This window comes from Phascolarctos cinereus, unplaced genomic scaffold (assembly GCF_003287225.1).
Source record: "Phascolarctos cinereus isolate Bilbo 61053 unplaced genomic scaffold, phaCin_HiC Scaffold_4;HRSCAF=312, whole genome shotgun sequence".
NCBI lineage: Eukaryota > Metazoa > Chordata > Mammalia > Diprotodontia > Phascolarctidae > Phascolarctos > Phascolarctos cinereus.
Genome location: NW_027555847.1, coordinates 83,250,658 through 83,272,315, shown reverse-complemented (window position 1 = coordinate 83,272,315; position 21,658 = coordinate 83,250,658). Strand labels below are relative to the sequence as shown.

The window sequence follows — 21,658 nt, the reverse complement described above, 5'->3', positions numbered from 1 at the left end:
AGGTCTGTCATTGATCACTCATAAGCCCTCACACCTGTATGTGATTTAACAGTTTTTAAGTACTTTCACATACTTTAACTTGTGGTTCTCAAAATAGCCCTGTGAGGGAGTCAGGAACAATGCCTATGTTACAGAAGGTGAGACAGAGTCCGGGTTATGGGAAATGACTTGCTCAAAGTCACACAGCTGGTTAATGGTAGGGCCAAAGCTAGAACCCAGGTCTCCAAACAGGGACCAGAGGTCCAGTAATCTCTCTATATGACATTGCTTTTCTGAGCTACAGCAGGTGGTCATTGAGTATTCAACCTGGTGGTCTCAGGGCCAAGTGCATAAAAAAAAAATTCTTCTGGAATTCTCATGACTGCCCAAGGGTCTGGTTACATATCCCTCCCATCGTGTGTCTTCCCCCAGGCAGAGCCCCCCTTCTGCCTTGTCAGTATTGGGTGCCCCGGGTCCAGTTGCTCTTCTCTGCAGAGGACCCACGTGTGTTTGCAAAGCGTGTGGTCTCAGCCAGCCTCCTCCGAAAGAAGACAGAGGCGCTCCTGCTGTACAACCTGTATGTGGACTGTATGCCCACTGAGGGGCTGAGGATCATCAGCGAGCAGAGCCTCAACATGATCAAGCAGCGGACCATGAGTACCCCCAGGATGCGCAAAGGGACCTTGTAAATATCTTCTTTCCTCTGCCCCCGGCAGGGGATGAGTTGGGTTCTGGAAACATCCTGAGACCTACCATCCCAGGGCCAGGAGTCCTGTCAGGGACGGGGTGCCTTGAAAGACAGCAGTATATGGTCAGGGAAAGGGACCCTCCCAGGGCTGTGAGACCTGCATTTAACGCCTTCTTCAGTGGCATAGACTTCCAGCCTGACGTTATGGATTTGGCTGGGCACAGCTTCACAAAGATGGGGAGGGCTGGGAGGCTGGGCCTGGTTTGGCTTGTTTGGAGGAACACAGAACCAAATCTGGAGCTTTGTAGCCAGAGAGGAGCTCCCCACAAGAGAAAGGCAGGCTGAATCCACCAAATGTGTGTCCTCACGTGAGATGCTGAGGCTCGAGGCTCACGGCCTTGGCTTCCCAAAGGAGAGGCAGAAGCATTAACCAGCTTTGTCCTTGCCCTGTTGTACAGCCTGCTCACTTCCTGTCCAGTGGCCCTAGAAGAGCTCCCAAGGCAGTTTCAGGCCAGGCCAGGCCAGGGGGCAGAGCGCCTCCTCTCTTCTTGCCACTTTTTCTCTTGTATCACAGAGTCATGGAACAGCTGGCCGCTTTGGCCAAGGAGGCAAACCTGGACTATGAACGGACCATGAACAAGATCAGTTTTGACCGGATTGTAGCCTCCAAACCAGAAACGTTTTCCTATGTTACTTTACCAGAGAAAGTGGAGGAGAAAGTGCCCAAGCAAGGTATGGATGGGACTTGATGGAGGCTCAGGGGCCAGCAGGCCTGCGCATTTGTTTGGTCTCCCTTGGGGCTCCCACTCATTGCCCAGGTTCTTCCAGGGGCCTTGGGAAGCGAGGTGGCATCCACAGTCACTTGGTGGCCATTTCTAATGGTATAATCCTCATAGCAGCTTCCTCATCCCCTGGCACCTCCATGGCTTCTCCAGTCACCCAGGCGTTGCAGGCTTGGGAAGAACGGGTCTGTAGAGCTGAGCAGAGCAGAATTAGGATGCTAGATCATCGAACATATTCAAGAGAAAAAGAAAAGTAATTTGTGGGTTGTCCGATGGTGTGGATTATTAACTGTGTCCCTTCTCCCCTCCTCCCCAACATCCACTCGAGTCACTGACAGCCCATTCTAGACTTATTTGGCAGGTGGAGAAACCAAGTCATAAAACTCTGCAAGTAGCAGTAAAGGCCAGACCCCAGACCCCTGCTGCCTGTTCTTTGGTTAGAAGCTATTTATCCTTGCTCCCTCTGTAGAGAGGGCTTGGGAAACAGAATGCTGGTTTCCACCTGTGTGGTTGCAATGCCTTTCAGGATTTGTGGTAGACCTGGGAGCAGAGCTGAACTGTGGGCCCTAGGGTCCCTGAGTGTTCCTTTCCCAGTCCTTCAAAGGGCTTCTAGGGTCCCCCAAAGAATGACTTTCCCTCCATGGGCCAGTAACTCATTCATCTTAAATAACCTGGCTCAGGGAAGCCTCCAAAGAGCAGAGAGAACTTTAAGGAGAGATATGACATGCCCAAGAAGGAGTAAGGCATTGTTCTTTCAGCATCTGATACATTTTTAAAATTAATTATTTTTTAAAATTCACCATTTCTCCCTTGTACCTCTCCCTCTCCCCCATTGAGAAATCAAGAAAACAAATCCTTGTTACCAATACATATGGCCAAGCACAACAAATGTTCAGATTTCTCACACTGGACATGCTGCCAACCTACCCCACCCCATCCCACTCTCCATAATAGCTCCATTTGCACCCAACACACATTTGACAAGCACATGCTGGGTCCGAAGTATGGCCTAGAAGGATTTTCTTTTTGTTAATAGCTCCTAGAAACCACCACCCATCCTACTCTTTGAAGTTTTAGTAGTTCCTGAAGAGAGGGTAACTTGTATTATTAGAGGACTTTGCTTTTATTGTGGAGAGAGGAGGGATGAGTATAATTATGCCCCTTTTATAGAAGAGGGAGTTGAGAACTGAAGAGCTGCAGTAGGTTGCCCATAGTCACAAAACTGGGAAGTGCTGAAACACAAATGGCCTCATTCTCGTTCATCCCCTTTCCCATCAAGCACTTTAATTGTTTGCTCTTACTTGAAGATTTAGCAGGAGGTCAGTTCTGAAAAGCCAGCAATATAGGAAGAATGTGGATGGGAAGCAGGCATCAGAAACCCGTAAGGACTGGTATAACCACGGGGTGGAAAAACCTGTTTGTGCCCCACATCCAGGGATGCAAAATCTTCACCCATACCCTCTCCTGTCCTGTCAAAAGCTGCTACACAGGTCCTCCCTGCAGGCTGGATTGTAGTGATGGTCCCAGAGCAAGGGTGAGAAACATGTAGGCCCTGCTGTGGCCCTGGACCTGGAGGCTTGCTCATTTAAGGGGTGGATCACTTTAAGGCCTTGCACACAAGAAGTACGAAATAAATGTTTATTGAATTGAATTGAACTCTGGCACTCAGTGTTCAGTAATCTGTTGAGAGTCTGCTGTTTGCCTGATGCTATTCTCAGTTCTAATCCTTATTCATTTCAGGGAAGATCCAGTTTTCCCTAATTGTCTTTGACCTCCCATCCTTCCATAGCTAAAAGAAGTCTGCTTCTGTGATCCCATAGTGCCACCTCTGATACTGATACTCCCTATGTACTTCCCTAAGGATTCGTCCTCTCTCTTCTCCCCAGGGCTCATTGCTATGCCTGAGTATCCCTTCCTGGAGCAGAAGGAGGCCTTCACTTTTGTGTCCCTGCTCACCCGGACAGAGGTCATCCTAGCCCTCGGCAAAGTACGGGCTGAGTGTAACAAGGTGACTGCTATGACCCTGTTCCACCACACCTTGTCCAAGTTTGGACGTTTGGAGGAATTTGAACAGATCCAGTCCCAGATGTTTTCCCAGGTGAGCCAGGAAGTCTAAGGAAGTGAATGAGGACTGGCGGTAATTCATTCCTCACACCTGTGACACACTGTGTCACCCAGGTTCACAATGTACATGTCATCCATGACTCCTTATTCATTCAGTCTGTTGCCAAATCCTGTTGATTTTATCTTGATGATATCTTTTATATGTATGCCCCCTTCTCCCCTCATCACCATACATCTGGACTATTGCAATAGGTTTCTGGTTGATCTCTCTGCCTCAAGGCCTTCCCTACTCCAGACCATCTTCCACTTAGCTCTAAAATTAATCATCCTAAAGTATATATCTGACTAGGTCACCCCTCCTTCTCCATCCCCCAGTCAGTAAACTCCAGTGGCTTCTTATCACCTCCTTCAGGATCAAATATAAAATGTTCTGTTTGGCATTCAGAGCCCTTCACAACTTGGCCCTTCCCCACCTTTCTAGTCTTATACCTTAAACCTCCCATATGATGTGGATATAGTATACGGTGCCCTAAGGGTTAAGAAGAATATTAAGGGTTGCTTTTCTAGTACTTTGTGAAGCCCCTCCTGAGGGGGTTGGGGCCATTCTGTAGCTTATCCAGTAACTTGAGGGTGTCCTAAAGTCCTTTGCCCCTTACCTTGAAATACCATAAAACTTCTTCTTAACCTGTACCATAAGAATTGCTTTTGTCTCCCTTATCCTGTGTTCCCCCTGCCCTTGTTATTTTTTTAAATTTTATTAATTTATTTTGATTTATCAACAATCACTTCCATATGCTTTTGAGTTGAAAATTTTTCTCCCCCTTCCTCCCCCCCACCCTCCCCAAGATGGCACATATGCTTTTCTTTCTCCTTTTCTGCTTTCCCCCCTTACTAGTGTTTTGCTTTTGACCACTGCCTCCTTCAGTCTCTCCTCCCTTCTATTATCCTTTTCCCTTTTCTTCCCCTTTGTCCTTACTGCTTCTTCCCTCCCTTCTATCCCCCCTCCCTTTTCTTTCCCTCTTTTCCCTTCCTACTGCCTATAGGGCAAGTTAGATTTCTATACCTAACTGATTATGTTATTCCCTTCTTGAGCCAAATCTGATGAGAGTAAGGTTCAAACAATGCTCACCCCTCCCTTCTTTCCCTCTGCTGTAATAGGATTTTCTGTCTTTTCCTGTAATGTAATTTACCCTTGTCTGCCTCCTCCTTTCTCAGTACATTTTCTAAGATCAGACTAATCCACTTACTTGGATCCATTTAACCCACTTGATTAGATTTTTTTTTATCATTACATCAAAGTCAACTAATATCCACCCCCTTTATGTATACTCCTTTAACATGGTGTAATAACAATACAGTTCTCAAGAGTTGCAAGTGTCATCTTCCCTTGTAGGGATGTAAACAGTCTGCCCTTATTAACAACATTTTGTATCTTTCTGTCCCATTTACCTTTTTATGTCTTTCTTGAATCTTGTACTTGAAGATCAAATTTTTTGTTGAGCTCTGGTCTTTTTATCAGGAAGGTTTGGAAGTCCCCTATTTGTTGAATATCCATCTCCTCCCTTGAAAAATCATGCTCATTTTTGCAGGGTAGTTGATCCTTGGCTGCAATCCAAGCTCCTTTGCCTTAATGAATATCATGTTCCATGCCCTGTGGTCTTTTAATGTAGAAGCTGCAAGGTCCTGTGTAATCCTGACTGTGGTTCCATGATATTTAAATTGTTTCTTTCTGGCTGCTTGCAGCACCTTCTCTTTCATCTGGTAATTTTGGAATTTTGCTATTATATTCCTTGGCGTTGTCAATTTGGGATCTCTTTCAGGTGGTGAGCGGTGTATTCTTTCTATGGTTATTTTACCTTCTGGTTCTAGGACTTCAGGGCAGTTTTCCTTTATGATTTCCTGAAAGATACTGTCCAGGCTTTTTTTCATCATGATTTTCAGGTAGTCCAATGATTTTTAAATTGTCTCTCCTGGATCATTTTCCAGGTCGTTGTTTTACCATGAGGTATTTTATGTTTTCATCTATTTTTTCATTTTTTTGTTTCTGTTTGACTGATTCTTGCTCTCTCATAGAGTCATTAGTTTCCATTTGTCCAATTCTAGTTTTTAACAGATTGTTTTCTTCTGTTAGTTTTTGTACTTCCTTCTCAATTGGCCAATTGTATTTTTAAGGGATTTGTTTTCTTCAGTGTACTTTTTTTCCAGTTTGCCAATTGTGTTTTTTAGGGACTTGTTTTCTTCAGTGTACTTTTTTTCCAGTTTGCCAATTGTATTTTTTAAGGACTCTTCTTACCTCTCTCATTAGACTTTTAAAATCCTTCTTGAGCTCTTCTAAGAAGGCTTTTTGGGCTTCAGACCAGTTCATATTCCCTTTTGATGTTGCAGATGTGGGTTTGTTGACAATGTTGTCCTCTTCAGAATTTCTGTCTTGATCTTCACTCTTCTCATAATATGAATCTATGGTATGTTTCTTTTTACTCATGGTTTCTTTATTCCCTGGACTTTAAAGAGATTGAGCTCTCCTGCTCGGGGACAGAGGGCACTGACCCAAGCTTCTTGTGTTGGGAGCCCAGGTCTTGGTCACTGGCTTTGTGTGCTGGGGCCTCTTATGTTGGCAATTGGAGGCTGCAGGGTTTTGGCAGCTTACCTCATGTTGGGCTGGAATCAGCAAGGCTGGAACTTTCAGGCAATTCTAGGTTGCCTGCTTTTCCTTTCCTTTAGCTTTCTTCAGCTCCTTTTAGATGGGTGCTGCAGGGTGTTTATCTGCCTGGGGCCCTTGCAATGCTGCCTCCCTTGTTTCTGCTAATGCACCAGGAGATTCCTTTGTGGTAGAGTGCCAAGGTACCTGATGGTTTTCTGAGCTGGTTTCCACCAGTTCCCCCATCCTCACTGAGGCCCTTGGAAGTCCAGGTGTTGGTGTTTGCCTGTTCTACTACCTGGGTTTCAGGATTTTCTCCTGGTTGACAGTTGGAGGCTGTAGGGTTCTGACAGCTTACCTGGTGTTGGGTTGGAGTCAGCACGGCTAGGACTTTAGGAAGACTCTAGGTTGCTAGGACTTTAGGAAGACTCTAGGTTGCTTTCTTCAGCTCCTTTCAGATGAATGCTGTAGGGTGCTTATCTGCCTGGGGCCCTTTGTAGTGCTGCTTCCCTTATTTTTGCTGAGGCACTGGGAGACCTATTTGCTGGGCTGCTGCACTGCTGTTCCCCGTTTTTCTTCTAGTTCAGCTGTTCCAGGGTTTTTTTTTCTGGGGTGATATTTTCTGGGTTTTCAGAGGTTGATAGGGGAGGGTGAGAGTGAGTACCTTTTTACTCCGCCATCTTGGCTCCCAGAAGCCTCTCCCTCTATGGTTTCTTCTTTTCCTCTTGTATACTAAGTTGTGTGGTTTGTCTTTCATTCTCAAAGAAGATCATAACATCAGGGAGATGATGACAGGATTTGCAATTGAATTTGATTTGAGTGAGGGAGGGCTGTACAAAGTCACCAGCCTCACTTTCTGGGTCCAGTGGCCAGATATTGATCAGGATGATTGGAGATGGCCTGGAGTGGAGAAAAAGAAGGATCTGATCAGCCCTCGTAACAGATAATTGAAGTGGTCAGGTTGCACTCTTCTATACCTCCTCTTTTCACTAAGCCCACACTCCCAGTTCTATTTCTTACACTTTATTTTTCACTCCCCTGTTTAGATCAAGCTTCTTTTTTTTTTTTAGGTCAAGTTTCTGAAGATAACATTTGTTTTGCTTCTGACTATTCTTCTACCCTGATATCCCCTTTCTTTGGCCCCATCCTTTTTCCCTACTGAGTTTAATATATTTCTGTACCAAATTGTGTATATGTGTTTGTGTTTGACTTTAATTTATACAGTTCTTATAAGAGTAAGGACATTATTATGTCTACCCCCCTTTCTTCTTTCCTCCATGTTGGTAGACTTTTCTGTTGGTACTTTTTTGCGCCTTTATATGAAATCATAATTTCCTTTCCCTTCTTCCTCTTTTCTTCTCTAATATATTCTTTTTTCCCTCCTTTCCATCCCTCTTTTAAAAGCACAAAAGGGAAGAAAAACACATCCAGGTGTTGTATTTGTCTTATTTAATTCTCTGTGGCCTTTGAAAATGTATTCTGAGGGAACACTTGCTTCTTCTCTCCCTATTAGAGTGTATTTCATCATTGTTTAGCTCTTTCCAATTGCTCAAATTATTTACTTTTCTTGATTTCTCTTGACTCTTGTGTCTGAAAGTCAAAGTTTCTTTTTATTAGCAATGCTTGAAAGTCTTCTGTTGTTTAAAGGTTCGTTTTCCCCCCAGTAGCATTGTTTTTTAATTAATTTACTTTGAATTATCAACAATCACTTCCATCATGTTTTGAGTTTTAAATTTTTCTCTCTCTTCCTCACCACCTCCTTCCCTAAGACAGCACACAATCTGATATAGGCTATACATATACATTCCTATTAAACATATTTTCACTTGGGTGATGTTGTAAGTAAGAATTAGAACCAATAGGAGGAACCACCAGAAAGAGGAAACAAAACACAACAGAAGAAAAAAATAGCAAATAGTATGCTTTAATCTTCATCTAAACTCCATAGTCTTTCTTCTTTGTGGGCCCCAGTAGTATTTTTAGAAATATTATGGCATCTCCAGGAGGAGACCATGCTCAGGTAGTTTAGTGAACTCTGGGATATTAAGAGTTAGATTGTTTCTGATTCTTATATATTTATTTATCTGTTCCATTGATCTCTTTTTTGGTAGTTTATGTAGTTCTTGTGATTACTAATTAATATAGTTTGAGATCTGATGCTATCTCTCATTCTTTCCTAGTTTTCCCCCCCATGATTTCTGCAGAAATTCTGCATTTGTTTTTTTTGTTTTGTTTTGTTCTTTGAAGTGAATTTGATGGGATGATGGGACCTGGACCCTGAATTTTCCCATACATTTCAGCAACCCAGTCTTTGTATTTTCCCACACAACCCTGTCCTTGGAGTCTTGTGGGAGGCATCTGGCCCATCCCAGCCCACCTAGATGCTCAATACTCCTTTCACTGCCTTGCACCTGGCCCACTCTAGGCTGTTTACCACTCCTTAATACCATCTAGACTCTTTCACTGTTGCCTCTGGGCTACCCCAGTCTATTTACCTCTTCTTAATCCCATCCAGATCTTCTCACTGTCTTTTTTTATATATACCAGTCTCACCCCCATTAAGTAGCAAATTTACTCAGAATCTAGCCCAGTGTTACAATAAACCTTGCTACTCTGACTGAAAGAAGGATTGAATGCTTGAATTCTTTCCTGGCAGACTCCCACCCCCTGACATTTTGGGGCTCCCAGCAACCCCAAACTGCAACAAATATTTTTGTAATTTTGTGTTGTTCTACAAAGTAACCCCTTTTTTGTTTGATGAATCACCATTGTCTATAGCATCATCATTTTCATTATATTGTTACAGCACAAACATAACCAATGAATATTTCTATAGTTATTTAGATCTTCCTTTACTTCTGTAAAGAGTGTTTTGTAATTGTATTTCTATAAGTTTTGAGTATGTGTTGGTAGGCTGTTTACCAGATATTAATTTTGTGGTTATTTTGAACAGGGTTTTTCCTCCCATAGTTTTCTTCTGGTTTTTGTTATTATTATATAGAAATACTGATGACTTTTGTGGATTTATTTTGTGTCAGGGTTGCTCTCACTCCATCTCGTTTTCTCCGCCTCTTTCCTCCAGGTTCAGATGTTCCTGAAGGACAGCTGGGTCAGCACTCTGAAGGTCGCAATCAGGAGTAGCTTGAGGGACATGAGCAAAGGCTGGTATAACCTCTATGAGACCAACTGGGAAGTGTACCAGATGTCCAAGCTTCACAAACTGATGGAACTTATCAAGTACACCCTGCAAGACTCTATCCGATTCCTTGTCCAGGACTCTCTGGTCAACTTTACCCAGTTCATCCTGGATGCTTGCTGCAGTGTCCTAAACTGTTCTGAAGACATGGTCTGGGGTCCTGACCTCATCAACAGTCCATACAAGTGAGAAGAGGGGAGAGCGGCTCATTGCATCTGTCTGCCACCAACCCAGGGCTGAGTGAATGAGAAGAAAGCTTTTTGTTGTTGTTTAGTTGAGTAAGACTCTTCATGACTCCCCTGGACCACAGCACACCAGTACTGTCTGTGGGGTTTTCTTGGCAAAGAGACTGGAGTGGTTTGTCATTTCCTTTTTTGGGGGATTAAGGCAAACAGAGGTTAAGTGACTTGCCCGGGGTCACACAGCTAGTAAGTGTCTAAGGCCTTATTTGAGCTCAGGTCTTCCTGACTCCAAGCCCAGTGATCTGTCCACTGAGCTACCTAGCTGCCTCACAGGAAGCTATCTTATCATTTGATGAAGGAATTGAGAATTTCTTAGTACAGCTCTCCTCTGTGTAGGGTGATGAGCACAGGCCCTCAGGCCTACAACCTGTCTGTCATAGATAGACCTGTCTGCTCAGAGAAATCTGTAACTGGCCTTGTTTCGGTGGCTTGGAGCAGAGAAATAAAGCTGGCATTGACTTGCCCGTGAAAGACTCAGGCTCTGAGAGCACTGGTTATTCTTAGTGCCTGAATCACAGCAGAAGACTCATGCTTTTAGAAAAGGAGGAACCCAGTGTCATCCAAGTAGTCTGGGGGAGCAAGGTCGATCCCACAAAAACCAAAACACAGACTCTTTGTCGGCCCCTTTGGAAAGCAACTTGACAGAGCTGCCAGCACCCATTGAATTAGTTTTCTGTGCCCAAGGTAGGCTCAGAAAGTGCATCAAGGGGGCAGCTAGGTGGCACAGTGGATAGAGCACCGGCCCTGGATTCAGGAGGACCTGAGTTCAAATCCGACCTCAGACACATAACACTTACTAGCTGTGTGACCTTGGGCAAGTTGCTTAACCCCATTGCCTAACCAAAAAAAAAAAAAAAAGAAAAGAAAGTACATCAAGTCACCCAGCATTGATTAAGAGCCTTCTGTGTAAGCGCTGGGGATACAAGGAAAGGCAAAAAACAACCCAGTGGAGGGGACTGCATGAAAAAGAGCTGTATCCATACAAGGTAGACACGGGATAAATTAGGGGTAATCTCAGGGGGAGAGGCACTAAGATGAAGGAGGACTAGCAAAGACTTCTTGCTGAAAATGGGGTTTTCACTGGGACTTGAAGGAAGCTAGGAGGTAACGGTCAAGAGGGAGAACATTGCAGACCTGGGGGAGAGTCAGGTGATGGAGTGTGGTGGTTGAGCAATAGGAAGGAAGGAGGCCAGTGGCACTGACTGGCAGAGTATACGGAGGGGAGTAAGAAGACTGGAAAAATAGGAAGGGGCCAGGTGATGAAGGCCTTTAAAAGTCAAACAGGAGAATTTATTTTTGGTGGATTGTACTGCAGAAGGACTTGAGACCACTCAGGCTGCTGCAGAAATCTAGGTGAAAGGTGTGAACACAGTGCCTGGTGCCTGATAAATGTTTATTGACTGTTGAAGTGAGAAGGGCCTGCTCCAAGGTAGCGCAGGGTCAGAGGAAGGAAGGGGCCACGTGCAAGAGATGTTAGGAAGGTTAAAAAAATAAACCAAAAAAAAGACAACATGACCTGGCAACAGATTGGATATCAGGATGAGATAGAAAGGAGTAGAGAATGGGGAGTCTGGATGACTGGGAGGATGGTAGTACCTTTGACAGTTGCAGAGAAGTTTGGAATGGTGGGGCTAGGTTTTTGGGGAAAATAGTCTAGCTTTAGACATGTTGTGTTTAAGATAACTGAAACATTCACTCCAAAATGTCCAGCTGACAATCGAAGATGTGAGACATGGAGCAACAGAATGAAGAGCTTAAGATTCTTCCCCAGTCTTAGCGGTCTGAAGAACTTGACGTGTATCCCGCCATCCTTCCAGATCTCTGGGAAATTGTCAGGCGGTTACTCAAAATTACTTTCTCCTGGTGCAAGTTGTCTCAGACCCGGAATAATCCATAGGCCCCCTGACTTTTGCTTTCTGGCTTTTCTTCCCTTTTCCCAGCCTGACCTGTAAATAACACCTTTATTTTAGAGGCAGCTAAATGGTGGGATGGTTAGAGTGTTGGGCCTGGATTCAGGAGTTCAAATGTGGCCTCAGATATTTACTAACCATGTGACTCTGGGCAGGTCACTTAATCTCTATCTGCCTCAATTTCCTCTTCTATAAAATCGGGATCATATTAGTGCCTACTTCCCAGGGTGTTTGTAAGCATCAAATGAGATTAAATGTATTACACATGTATAAAGCATTATTAACATATATATAACAATATTTAGCATTATATATTAACAATATATTTTAATTTACAAATGATAAATTATACCATATATATTATTATACCTATACATAATCTAGATACATATATATTTTATATTTAGATACATATATATGTAAATGTTTTACCATCTTTAAAGCACTATATACACATCTATTGTTTTTGTTATTTTCTCTCTAGGCCCCGAAAGAATCCTCTTTTCATAGTGGACCTGGTTCTGGACAACAGTGGGTCTCATTACAGCACCCCCTTAGAGAATTTTATGACATCTTTGCTGAATCTTTTTGACAAGGGCATTCTGGCAACCCACTCCATACCTCAACTGGAGAAGGTACAGCTGTGGGTAGCTGGCACGTAGCCAGAGGAAATGCAGTTTGCATGTGTGTGTTGGTATGTGTATGTGTTCCAAGGATCAGCTGTGAACTCTGAAGGACTGCAAAGAATGGCACTGTTAACCTTCTGTTAAGCCACAGGATTGACTAAAGATGGTGGGGAAGAAGTCAGTATGTGGGAAAAGATTGGAGGTTGGAGTGGGAATGATTGTCTGCTTGAACTCCCGGAGTACTTAGGATAGAGATCACAAACAGAGTCCTTCCCAGCAAGGAGAAAGAAACTGGAGAAAAAGATGATGAAAAAGGTGCAGGGTTTTGGGGTGTGTGTGGATGGAGTATGGCCATCGAGGGGGCTCCCAGTGGACGGTCTTGGTTTTCTCTGTAAAGTCAGAGGCGAGGACATCTGCTGAGAGAAAGGGGGCTGAAACTGACCTTGGGAGCTGAAGAAAAGAGAGTTTGGAAGGGCTGCTGAAATACGCAGTGACTGAGGGTCCATTAGGGTCATCTGGTTGGACTCATTACCGATGAGGTTGTCACCTGGGTACAGCCCCATCCATCAGTATCCCGAATGGCTTTTCTTTCTTTTCATGTTCATGACCCTGAATCAGGAAGTGTATTGGAGAGAGTTGTAAAGCCCTCTAGGTTCCTGTTTCTCCTTCTGAGGCAGTTTTAACCCTGGAAGAATTCTCTCCCTATCAGGCACCACCTGAGAGGGCAGAGTGAGCCTGCTGTGTGTCTGGGGAAGAGAGGGACTATATGCTTTTCAAAAGGTGTTTTCTTTATTGATCCTGGTGTGGCTCTTTGGGAGCCAGGGCTTGTCCTCCCTCGTTTGCAGGAACTTCCTTCTCCCCTTCCATTGGGATGCTAACTTCTCACTGCCCCCCAACCCCCGCTCTCTCTCTCTCTCTCTCTCTCTCTCTCTCTCTCTCTCTCTCTCTCTCTCTCTCTCTCTCTCTCTCTTACAGTTTGTGATGGAAGATATTTTTGTCAGCGGTGTCCCTTTGCTGGAATCTGTGGGGTTGCATGAGCCGCTAGTGGAGGACCTGCGTAAGTCTGTCTCCAGTGCCATAGAGAAGGCAATGATACCTCTGTCTGCCTACGCCAAGGAGTTCAGAAAGCATCTGGATCTGAGCAACAAAGATATTCGGACCCTCCTCAGGTACGTAGCAGTTTGGTGTCTGGGAATGCTGGCCACCAGGTCCTGTGGGCTGTGGAGAGCTCTGGGAGCTCTGGGGGTCAGCACGTGCCACTGGGAGATGCTACACTCGAACGTGCACATCCTTGTGTTATCTAAGAAGGTTCATGGTCATCATGGTGTGCAGGGCCAGCTTAATCTTTCTGTGGGGTTAATACCTTTGCCATTGCCTGTGAAATTATGTAAAGCAACCTCTGTGGTGAGAAAAATTCCTCCCAGTTTTTGGGAAGGGCACAGCCTGCTCTGCCTCAATTTGAGGCTTGGTTCTGCCATATAATACCTATCCCATCTGTATTTTTGTAGATCTGAACCTTCGTGTGGGCGTTCCCACTTAGTGGTCAATGAGTCAATGAACATTTATTAAGCACCTATTATAGGGATACAAAAAGAGGCAAAAGATAGGTCCTTGCCCTCAAGGAGGAGACGATAAGTAAACAAATACTTATGAACTGTGTACAGGATAAATAGGAAATAATTCAGAGAGGGAAGGTACTAGAATTAGGAAAGATCAAGAAAGGCCTCTTGGAGAAGGTGAAATGTTAGCGGGGACCTAAAGGAAGTCAGGGAAGCCAAGTGGCTCCATCTTGGGTAATTCTTGTCCATGTCTTTCCTCAAGTCCTCTACAGATTATTCAGCATCCTGGGAGCTTTCCTTTAGTTCTGTAGGCACCTACAGGATAGTAGAATTTAGGGCTAAAAATGTACTGATAATCCAAACCCTAGATTTTTAAAAAAAATAATATTTTATTTTTTTCAATTACATGTAAAGATAGTTTTCAACGTTAATTTTTTATAAGATTTCAAGTTCCAAATTTTTTCTCCCTCCCTACGTGTGCAATCCTGTAAACATATTTCCACATTAGTCATGTAAAAGAAGAAACAGAACAAAAGGAAAACAAAACAAAACAAAAAAAGGTGAAAATAGCATGCTTCGATCTGCATTCAGACTCCATATTCTTTCTCTGGATGTGGATAGCATTTTCTGTCGTGAGTCTTTTGGAACTGTCTTGGATCACTGTATTGCTGAGAAGAGCCAAGTCAATCATAGTTGATCATTGTACATTGTTGCTGTTACTGTGTACAGTGTTGTCTGGTGCTGCTCACTTCACTCAGCATCAGTTCATATAAGTCTTTCCAGGTTTTTCTAAAATCTGCCTGCTCACCATTTCTTACAGCACAATAGTATTCCATTACATTCATATACCACAACTTGTTCAGCCATTCCCCAACTTATGGGCATCCCCTCAGTTTCCAATTCTTTGCCACCACAAAAAGAGCTGCTATCAATATTTTTGTACAGTGGGTCCTTTTCCCATTTGTATGATCTCTCTGGGATACAGCCCTAGAAGTGCTACTGCTGGGTCAAAGGGTGTGCACAGCTTGATTGCCCTTTGGGCAGAGTTCCAAATTCAAGCCCTTGATTTTTGAGATGAGGAAACTGAGGACCAAAGAGAGGAGGTGCCTTGTCTCTGGTCATTTAGGTGAGTCATTAAATGGTACAGCAGGGATTCAAACCTAGGTCCTTGGACTCCAAATCTTGTTCTCTGTCCACTGTCCTCCATTCCTGTTTCATGACAGTGATTGGAGACCAGCTGAAGGGACAAATTTGTCACCCTCACCAAACTTATTAATGAATTTGATGGAGCTAGCCCTTGTCCCCCTTGACATGGGCACAGGTATATACAGGACACCTAGTGCCTTCTAGGTCCTTGGGTGCGGCCTTTTGACTGAGTCCAAGTTTTACAAAACAAATCCTTTATCAAGGGGATTTGTTCTGTGAAGGCTGGATTCAATCAAAGGGCCCTGCGCTTGAGGACCTAGAGAGCCGCATGTGGCCTTGAGGCTGCAGGCTCCCTGTCCCTGCTTTGGGGAAAGAAAATTGGATTTGGAGTTACAGGACCTGGACGTGGACCTTGAATAATCCAGCTTGCAAGCAGCAAGTGCCTGTCATATGCAAAGCCTTGGATGACTTTGCTGCTCCCTGCTTTTATAACTTTGTCAGCCACTGTATTTCTCCTCTATAAAATCGGGGGCAGAGATGATCTCTGAAGGTCCTTTCTAGTTCTCAATTTGTTTCATTGCTTTAGTAGCACTTTGTTTTTTCACCTGTTTAATGAGCTTACTGGGTAATACTGTCTATTATAGATATGTGTGTTTACATTTTAACCCCACTGCCTCTAACTAGGCTGTAAGCTCAACAACGCTAGACACTGTGTCTTGGCTGAGCTTGCCCAGCGCAGTGCTCTGCATAGAGTAGGTGTTTACCAATGTTTGTAGAATGAGTAACTGAATGACTGTGATGGTACATGTGCCCAGCGAGTATGACAAAGTGTGCCCTCCTGCTGCTCAAGTGAGGGAAGCAGTGATGAGCTACCTTCAGGAAAAGGAGATCCTGGATAACTCTTTGCCTAGCAACATCATCATTGGCCCCTTTTTCGTCAATGTGGAAAATACAAAGCAGAACCTCTCCAAGAAATGCAAAGCCTTGGCCACCTCCATGCTGGACATCCTGGCAAAGAACCTGCACCAGGAAGTGGACAGTGTGAGTTTAAAATTACCTTCCTCCCTCCCTCCAGTTCCACCACCTTATTTATCCCACCACCATAGCACTGTTTTAGGAGATAGGTGGATATCTTTCTCTATGTTGGAGGCTATTGGTCCAATGCCTGTTAAGATAGAGAGCTGTAGGAACACCAGATCTTAGATCCTGGAGGGGGTGGCTCTAGAATGGTGAACTGATATAACATGGAATCTCAGATCTGGAAGGGGAGGCTCTAGAATGGTGATCAATGGAACACAGAATCTCAGATCTGGAAGGGGAGGCTCTAGAATGGTGAACTGATAGAACATGGAATCTCAGATCTGGAAGGGGCGGCTCTAGAATGGTGAACTGATAGAACATGAATCTCAGATCTGGAAGGGGAGGCTCTAGAATGGTGATCGATGGAACACAGAATCTCAGATCTGGAAGGGGAGGCTCTGGAATGGTGATCCAATGATCTTCTGACTTTGGATCTTTTAGCCCCACTCAGACATGAGCAAAGATTCCACCTTCCCCACCCCCAGCATTAGCCTGACCATCTCTAATGAGGGGGAGCCCCTACCTCCCAAGGCAGTTCAGAAAATGTTTAGAAAAATTTCCCTAGATGTACCTTTCTGTAATTTGCCCATTAGGCCCAGGCAGCGCAAGCAGAATCCCTCTTCACATGACAGTATCTCACACCTTTGAAGTCAGCTGTCCCAGGCCCCTATAGCCTCTCTTCTTCAGGCTCAGCATCCTCAGCTCCTCTACTCAGCCCTGTCACTCCTCTACTCATTGAACACCCTCCAGGTGCTCCCCATTGGCTCTAGGGTCAAATATAAATTCCTTTGTTGGGCACTGAAAGAAGTTCACAGATTGGCCCTATCCTTCCTTCTGACTCCTAGGATAAATTACTGCCACCCTTACGTTCCACCTTCCATCCAAACTGGCCTTCTCACTCATGGCCTTCCCACCCGCTGCCTCTTTACCTTTGCTCTAGCTGTCCTTCATGCCTGGACCATGCTCCTTTCTTACCTCCTCCTCTCAGAACCTCTGGTCTCCTTCAAGACCTTGATTCAGTGTCCCCTTACCCCAAGGCTACCTGTCTGCATTTGGTATGTGTTCGTATATGTCCATATGTATACATGTCATTGCTCCCATCAGAATGTAAGCTTCTTGAGGGCATGGATTATTTCCTTCTTGTCCTTGTTTGTATCTCTAGCACCTGGCATAGTGCCTGGCACAAAATAGCCAATTACTAAGTGCTTGTCGATTCGTGTAGAGCAAACATTTTGCTTATTAATTAATTGATTTGGGGATTACAAAGTCAATATGGCACCTCTGCCTGATGCTGTGCTAGGTTCTGGGGAATACAAAGACAAAAAAGGCTATTGGTCTATTAGGGTGATAACATATAAGCTGTATAAGGAGATATGAGATAAATCTATATGCAATAAATAGATGGTAATATTTTTGAGGGAGAGTCCTGACAGGGAATCAGGAAAGGCTTCTGTAAAGAGGCACAAGATGGGAGATGAAGTATCATGTATTAGAAACAACACAAAAGCCACTGTGGCTGAACCGTAGAGTGTGATAAAGTATCATAGGAAAAAGTTGGAAAGGTGGATTGGGGCCAGGATATGATGGGCTTTAAAAGCCAGACAAAGGTGTTTGCATTTGATCCGAGAGGCAATATAGGATCATTGGGGTTTGTTGAGTAGGGTCAGACCTGTACTTAAAGAAAATCACTTGAGCAGCTGCATGGAGGATGGATGGAAGTGGGGAGACTGGAGGCAAGGAGATGATTTAGGAGTCTATTTCAGTGTTGTTGTTGTTTAAGGATAGGAGAGATTAAAGTATGTTTGTAGGTAGTAGTGAATGGAGTAGTAAATGGAGAGAAATAGGGGAGGTTTGAGAGAGATAGAGACAGAGAGATGGCAGCTAGGTGACACAGTATTAGAGCACTAGACCTAGAGGCAGGAAGACCTGAGTTCAAATCCAACCTCAGACTCTTAATTGCTATGTGACCATGGGCAAATCGCTTAAACTCTGTTTGCCTCAATTTTCTCATCTTTAAAATGAGGATCATAATAGCATCTACGTCCCAGGTTTGTTGTGAGGGTCATATGAGATAATATTTATAAAGTGCTTTGCAAACCTTAAAGTGCTCTATAAATAGATGACGATGATGATGATGATGATGATGATGGAGGTAGGGAGGCGATTATGAGGCAGTCTGTTGGAGATGGAGGGAAAGGAGGAATGGGATAAAAGATATACATAGAGGGGTTAGCCCTGGAAACAAGGGTCATTTCTTCCTCAGAGATTGGAGTTGAGGAAGAGAGAATGGGGGATGAAATTACAGGGATTTTGAGACAGAAAGAGGAGAAGGAGCTCCAGCTGAATATTTCTATTTTTTCAGAACATTTTTCTAGATGTTCATCCTCTAGCCCTGTAATGTATGTTCTAGTATTTCTTCTACAACTGGAGTCAAATTCACTAGCCTACAGAGTCTGCTTTCTTCCCTTAAAAAAAAAATTAGAATGTTTGTCCCTTTCTAGTCCTGTGGTATCTCTCTTGTCTTCCAGGTTCTTTTAAAGATCATTGATTGGGGCTTCACAGTCACACCTAACATTTCTTTGACTACCTGGAGCATAGCTTGCCATGGGGAGCCTGTTCCATGTTTTGGAGGCTCTCCTCCCTTCCTCTTGAGGTTGCAAAGTTACAATGGAGCACCTATTCATTTTCTCCTTCTCTCTCTCTCTCTCTTTTTTTTGGTGAGGCAATTGGGGTTAAGTGACTTGCCCAGGGTCACACAGCTAGTAAGTGTTAAGTGTCTTAGGCCAGATTTGAACTCAGGTCCTCCTGACTCCAGGGCTGATGCTCTATCCATTGAGCCACCTAGCTGTTCCACACCTGTTCATTCTCAAGAATAGCTAAGTGTTCTCTTATTACCTCCCTACTTCTCTTGGATTTCTTCTTCCTGTAAGCTTTTTTTGTTTGTCCTTTCCAGTACAACAATTATTCTCCATGGCAGAGAAAACAAAAGGAAAATAAGAGTTATGTAGGTTTGCCTTCTGTCTGACGTCTGATGCTAACACTTTCTCAACTACCCTGAAAGATCGAGTCTTGTAGTGAGTAGAGTTCTAAAGATGAGTTCAAGTACTGTCTCAGGCTCATCATAGCTGGGGGACCCCTGGACAAGTCACCCAGTCTCTCAAAGCCAACTCAGGCAACTGGCTGAAGCCATAGATTACAGAATAGTTGCAAATCTGTATTGGTAGAGGGAGTTTCCTTAGCAAGAAGCTTCTTCCTCTGATGAAACTTCAAGTCTGGACCAAAAAAAAAAAAGTCATCTCAAGTGTGGTCTTTTCCTTGATTTCATCTCTTTTCCATAATGTTGGTTTTTAAACGCCTAATCCTTTATATTGTCCTCAGTATTCTTTATCATGAAGAATTGTTTCTGGAGTAACCCAGAACAGGGATGGGAACACCTGAACCATTAGGGATATTCCAAGGGTCCTGACAAATGTTTGGGCAGATTTAGGCATAAGAACCTGAAAGGAGTCTTCAGTTAATTTTGGCATCCTAGGTAGGTCAAGAAGGCTGGAAAAGACTTTGAAAAAGTCATCTTGCCATATTTGGGTTTTCAGATGGATCTGAGTTCTCATTAATTTAATATTCATTCCAATGATGTAGATCGAAACCCTTTCATGCTTATGCTATGGTATCTGGACCTTAATCCATGTTCTCCAATTAAACTTGCCACAGGAAGTCCACCCAGTATGTTCTTGAGGCTTCCCTCCCATTTTCCTTAGGTTGCAGGGATACTGAATAGAATTATGGAATCCTGAAATGTGAAAGCTGAAAGGACTTTTAGAGTATATAACATTGTGTTTCATATCTGGAGAGGATCTTGGAACCAATCTAGTCAAAATGAAGAAACAGGTTCAAATGGAAAAGGGGCTTACTCAACTTCACCTGGCACCTGGCTAAGCCAGGATTAGGAATCCTAACTGTAGGCAGGACTCCACTTAAAATGGTACAGACCAGTGGGCACTCTCTCATTCACTCATTCCTCCAACAAACAATTTTTCATCTACTACCTAGTAGTATCCAGTAGGTTAGGGTGTAGGGGTGGGCTTAATCTACTGAAGACTGTATTTAAAGCCCCCCAAATGGGAAAGACCACATCCTTCCCTAGATGTTTTGATGATCTAACCCTGCACACTTTACTAACTGACTGTTTTATTTATTTATGTTTGGTGAGGCATTGGGGTTAAGTGACTTGGCCAGGGTCACACAGCTAGTAAGTGTCAAGTGTCTGGTCTGAGACCAGATTTGAACTCAGGTCCTCCTGACTCCAGGGCTAGTGCTCTATCCACTGTCACCTAGCTGCCCCTAATTGACTGTTTGTGGGGATTTATAGATCCCTTATTAATTTGCATTTACTTAATTCCCAGAGAGGAATTAAGTTGTTCAGAGAGCATAGAAGGAAGGCTGGTGGTTAAAGGATGTGACTGCAGGGTGTAATGGACAATTTCAAAGCCCAAAGGCTCTATAAGATTAAAATAACTTCCTTCATTAGCTCAAAAGAAAGGAGGGAAGTCCTGTAACCTACAAGCTGGGAAGAAGTCCCCTGGAGGAAGTATGGAGGAGGGGGAGGATAGCTCTCTGACTGGGGGCTGGCATCTGGACATAATAGCATTAGGCACATTAGAGAGTAATGAGCCTGAGATCTGCCTTGGCTTCCCCCTCCTGCAGATTTGTGAAGAGTTCCGGTCCATTAGCCGGAAGATTTACGAGAAGCCCAACAGCATTGAGGAGTTGGCAGAGCTCCGGGAATGGATGAAGGGCATCCCTGAAATGCTGTCGGGGCTGGAGGTACTGACCCAATCCCTGGGCCAACAGAGGGGTACTGGGATATCAGAGGGGCTGTATGTCATGGGATTGGACACAGTTATGGATGGGCCTTTGAAGGCGGAAACTTGGCCAAGAGTGGCCTGATGTTTGTTTTCAGGTTACTCTGTCCCCAAAATTCCATCTCTAAACTCAAATTTGACTGTAAACCTGAACAATGTCTTAGGTCCCAAGAAATGGAATGAGCTACACGTATCCGAGCCTAGCGACCTGAGTATTCCAGGGCTCTGGGGATGCTGCCGGAGGGCAGGAAGGGACTACAGAGAAGTCCTAGCAGCTTCCCTTCCCACTTCCAAAGGTCACGCTCCTTCTGACGACTGTGGATCTTCTGGGAGGGGGGAAGATCTTCGTGCAGGAGCAGATCCCTTGCCTCTTTGCTCTGAATATGGTGCAGCCATCTATGAGCCAACAGTTCTACGTAAATGCGTCTAAGGACTGTTTTAGCATTAGATGGCCAGAGCTACCTCTGACTCTACTTGTGAGCGTGTGTGTGGTCATCATAATTTAAAAACTCCTTCCATTTCTATTGTGTTTTAAAGTTTGCAAAGTGCTTTCCTCAGTAGACCTCAATAGAGCGGATGTCGTGGTTATCACCTCCATTTTACATAGAAGGAAACTGAACCTCAGATAGGCAGTAACTCGTACAAGGTCACTTAGCTGGGGCTTGAACCAAAGACTCTCTTCTCTGGACGCAGCACTTTCTCTTGTGGGACCTACCATGTCGTGTACCACTGTGTGTGGAGAAATAGAGTGCATGGAGCCTCCTCTCTCCTGTTGTTACCTGGAGGGTCATCCTTTTGCTCAAAGCGCCCTCTTGTGGCGTAGCTCTTAATCACATGGGAAGAGTTTGGCCTCGGGCTGCTACTCCATCCCTTGCCTTTTAGAATA

At 44.2% G+C, this 21,658-nt stretch overlaps 1 protein-coding gene across 1 annotated transcript in view; it reads left to right on the top strand.

Moving 5' to 3' along the window:
- DNAH1 (dynein axonemal heavy chain 1) overlaps positions 1 to 21,658 on the top strand; it is a 160,759-nt gene that overhangs the window by 33,322 nt on the left and 105,779 nt on the right. The window contains 8 exon segments of the mRNA XM_020971578.2: positions 412 to 664; positions 1,242 to 1,399; positions 3,336 to 3,547; positions 9,234 to 9,532; positions 11,984 to 12,134; positions 13,101 to 13,294; positions 15,646 to 15,871; positions 20,615 to 20,734. Coding sequence (XP_020827237.1) covers positions 412 to 664; positions 1,242 to 1,399; positions 3,336 to 3,547; positions 9,234 to 9,532; positions 11,984 to 12,134; positions 13,101 to 13,294; positions 15,646 to 15,871; positions 20,615 to 20,734 — 1,613 coding nt within the window.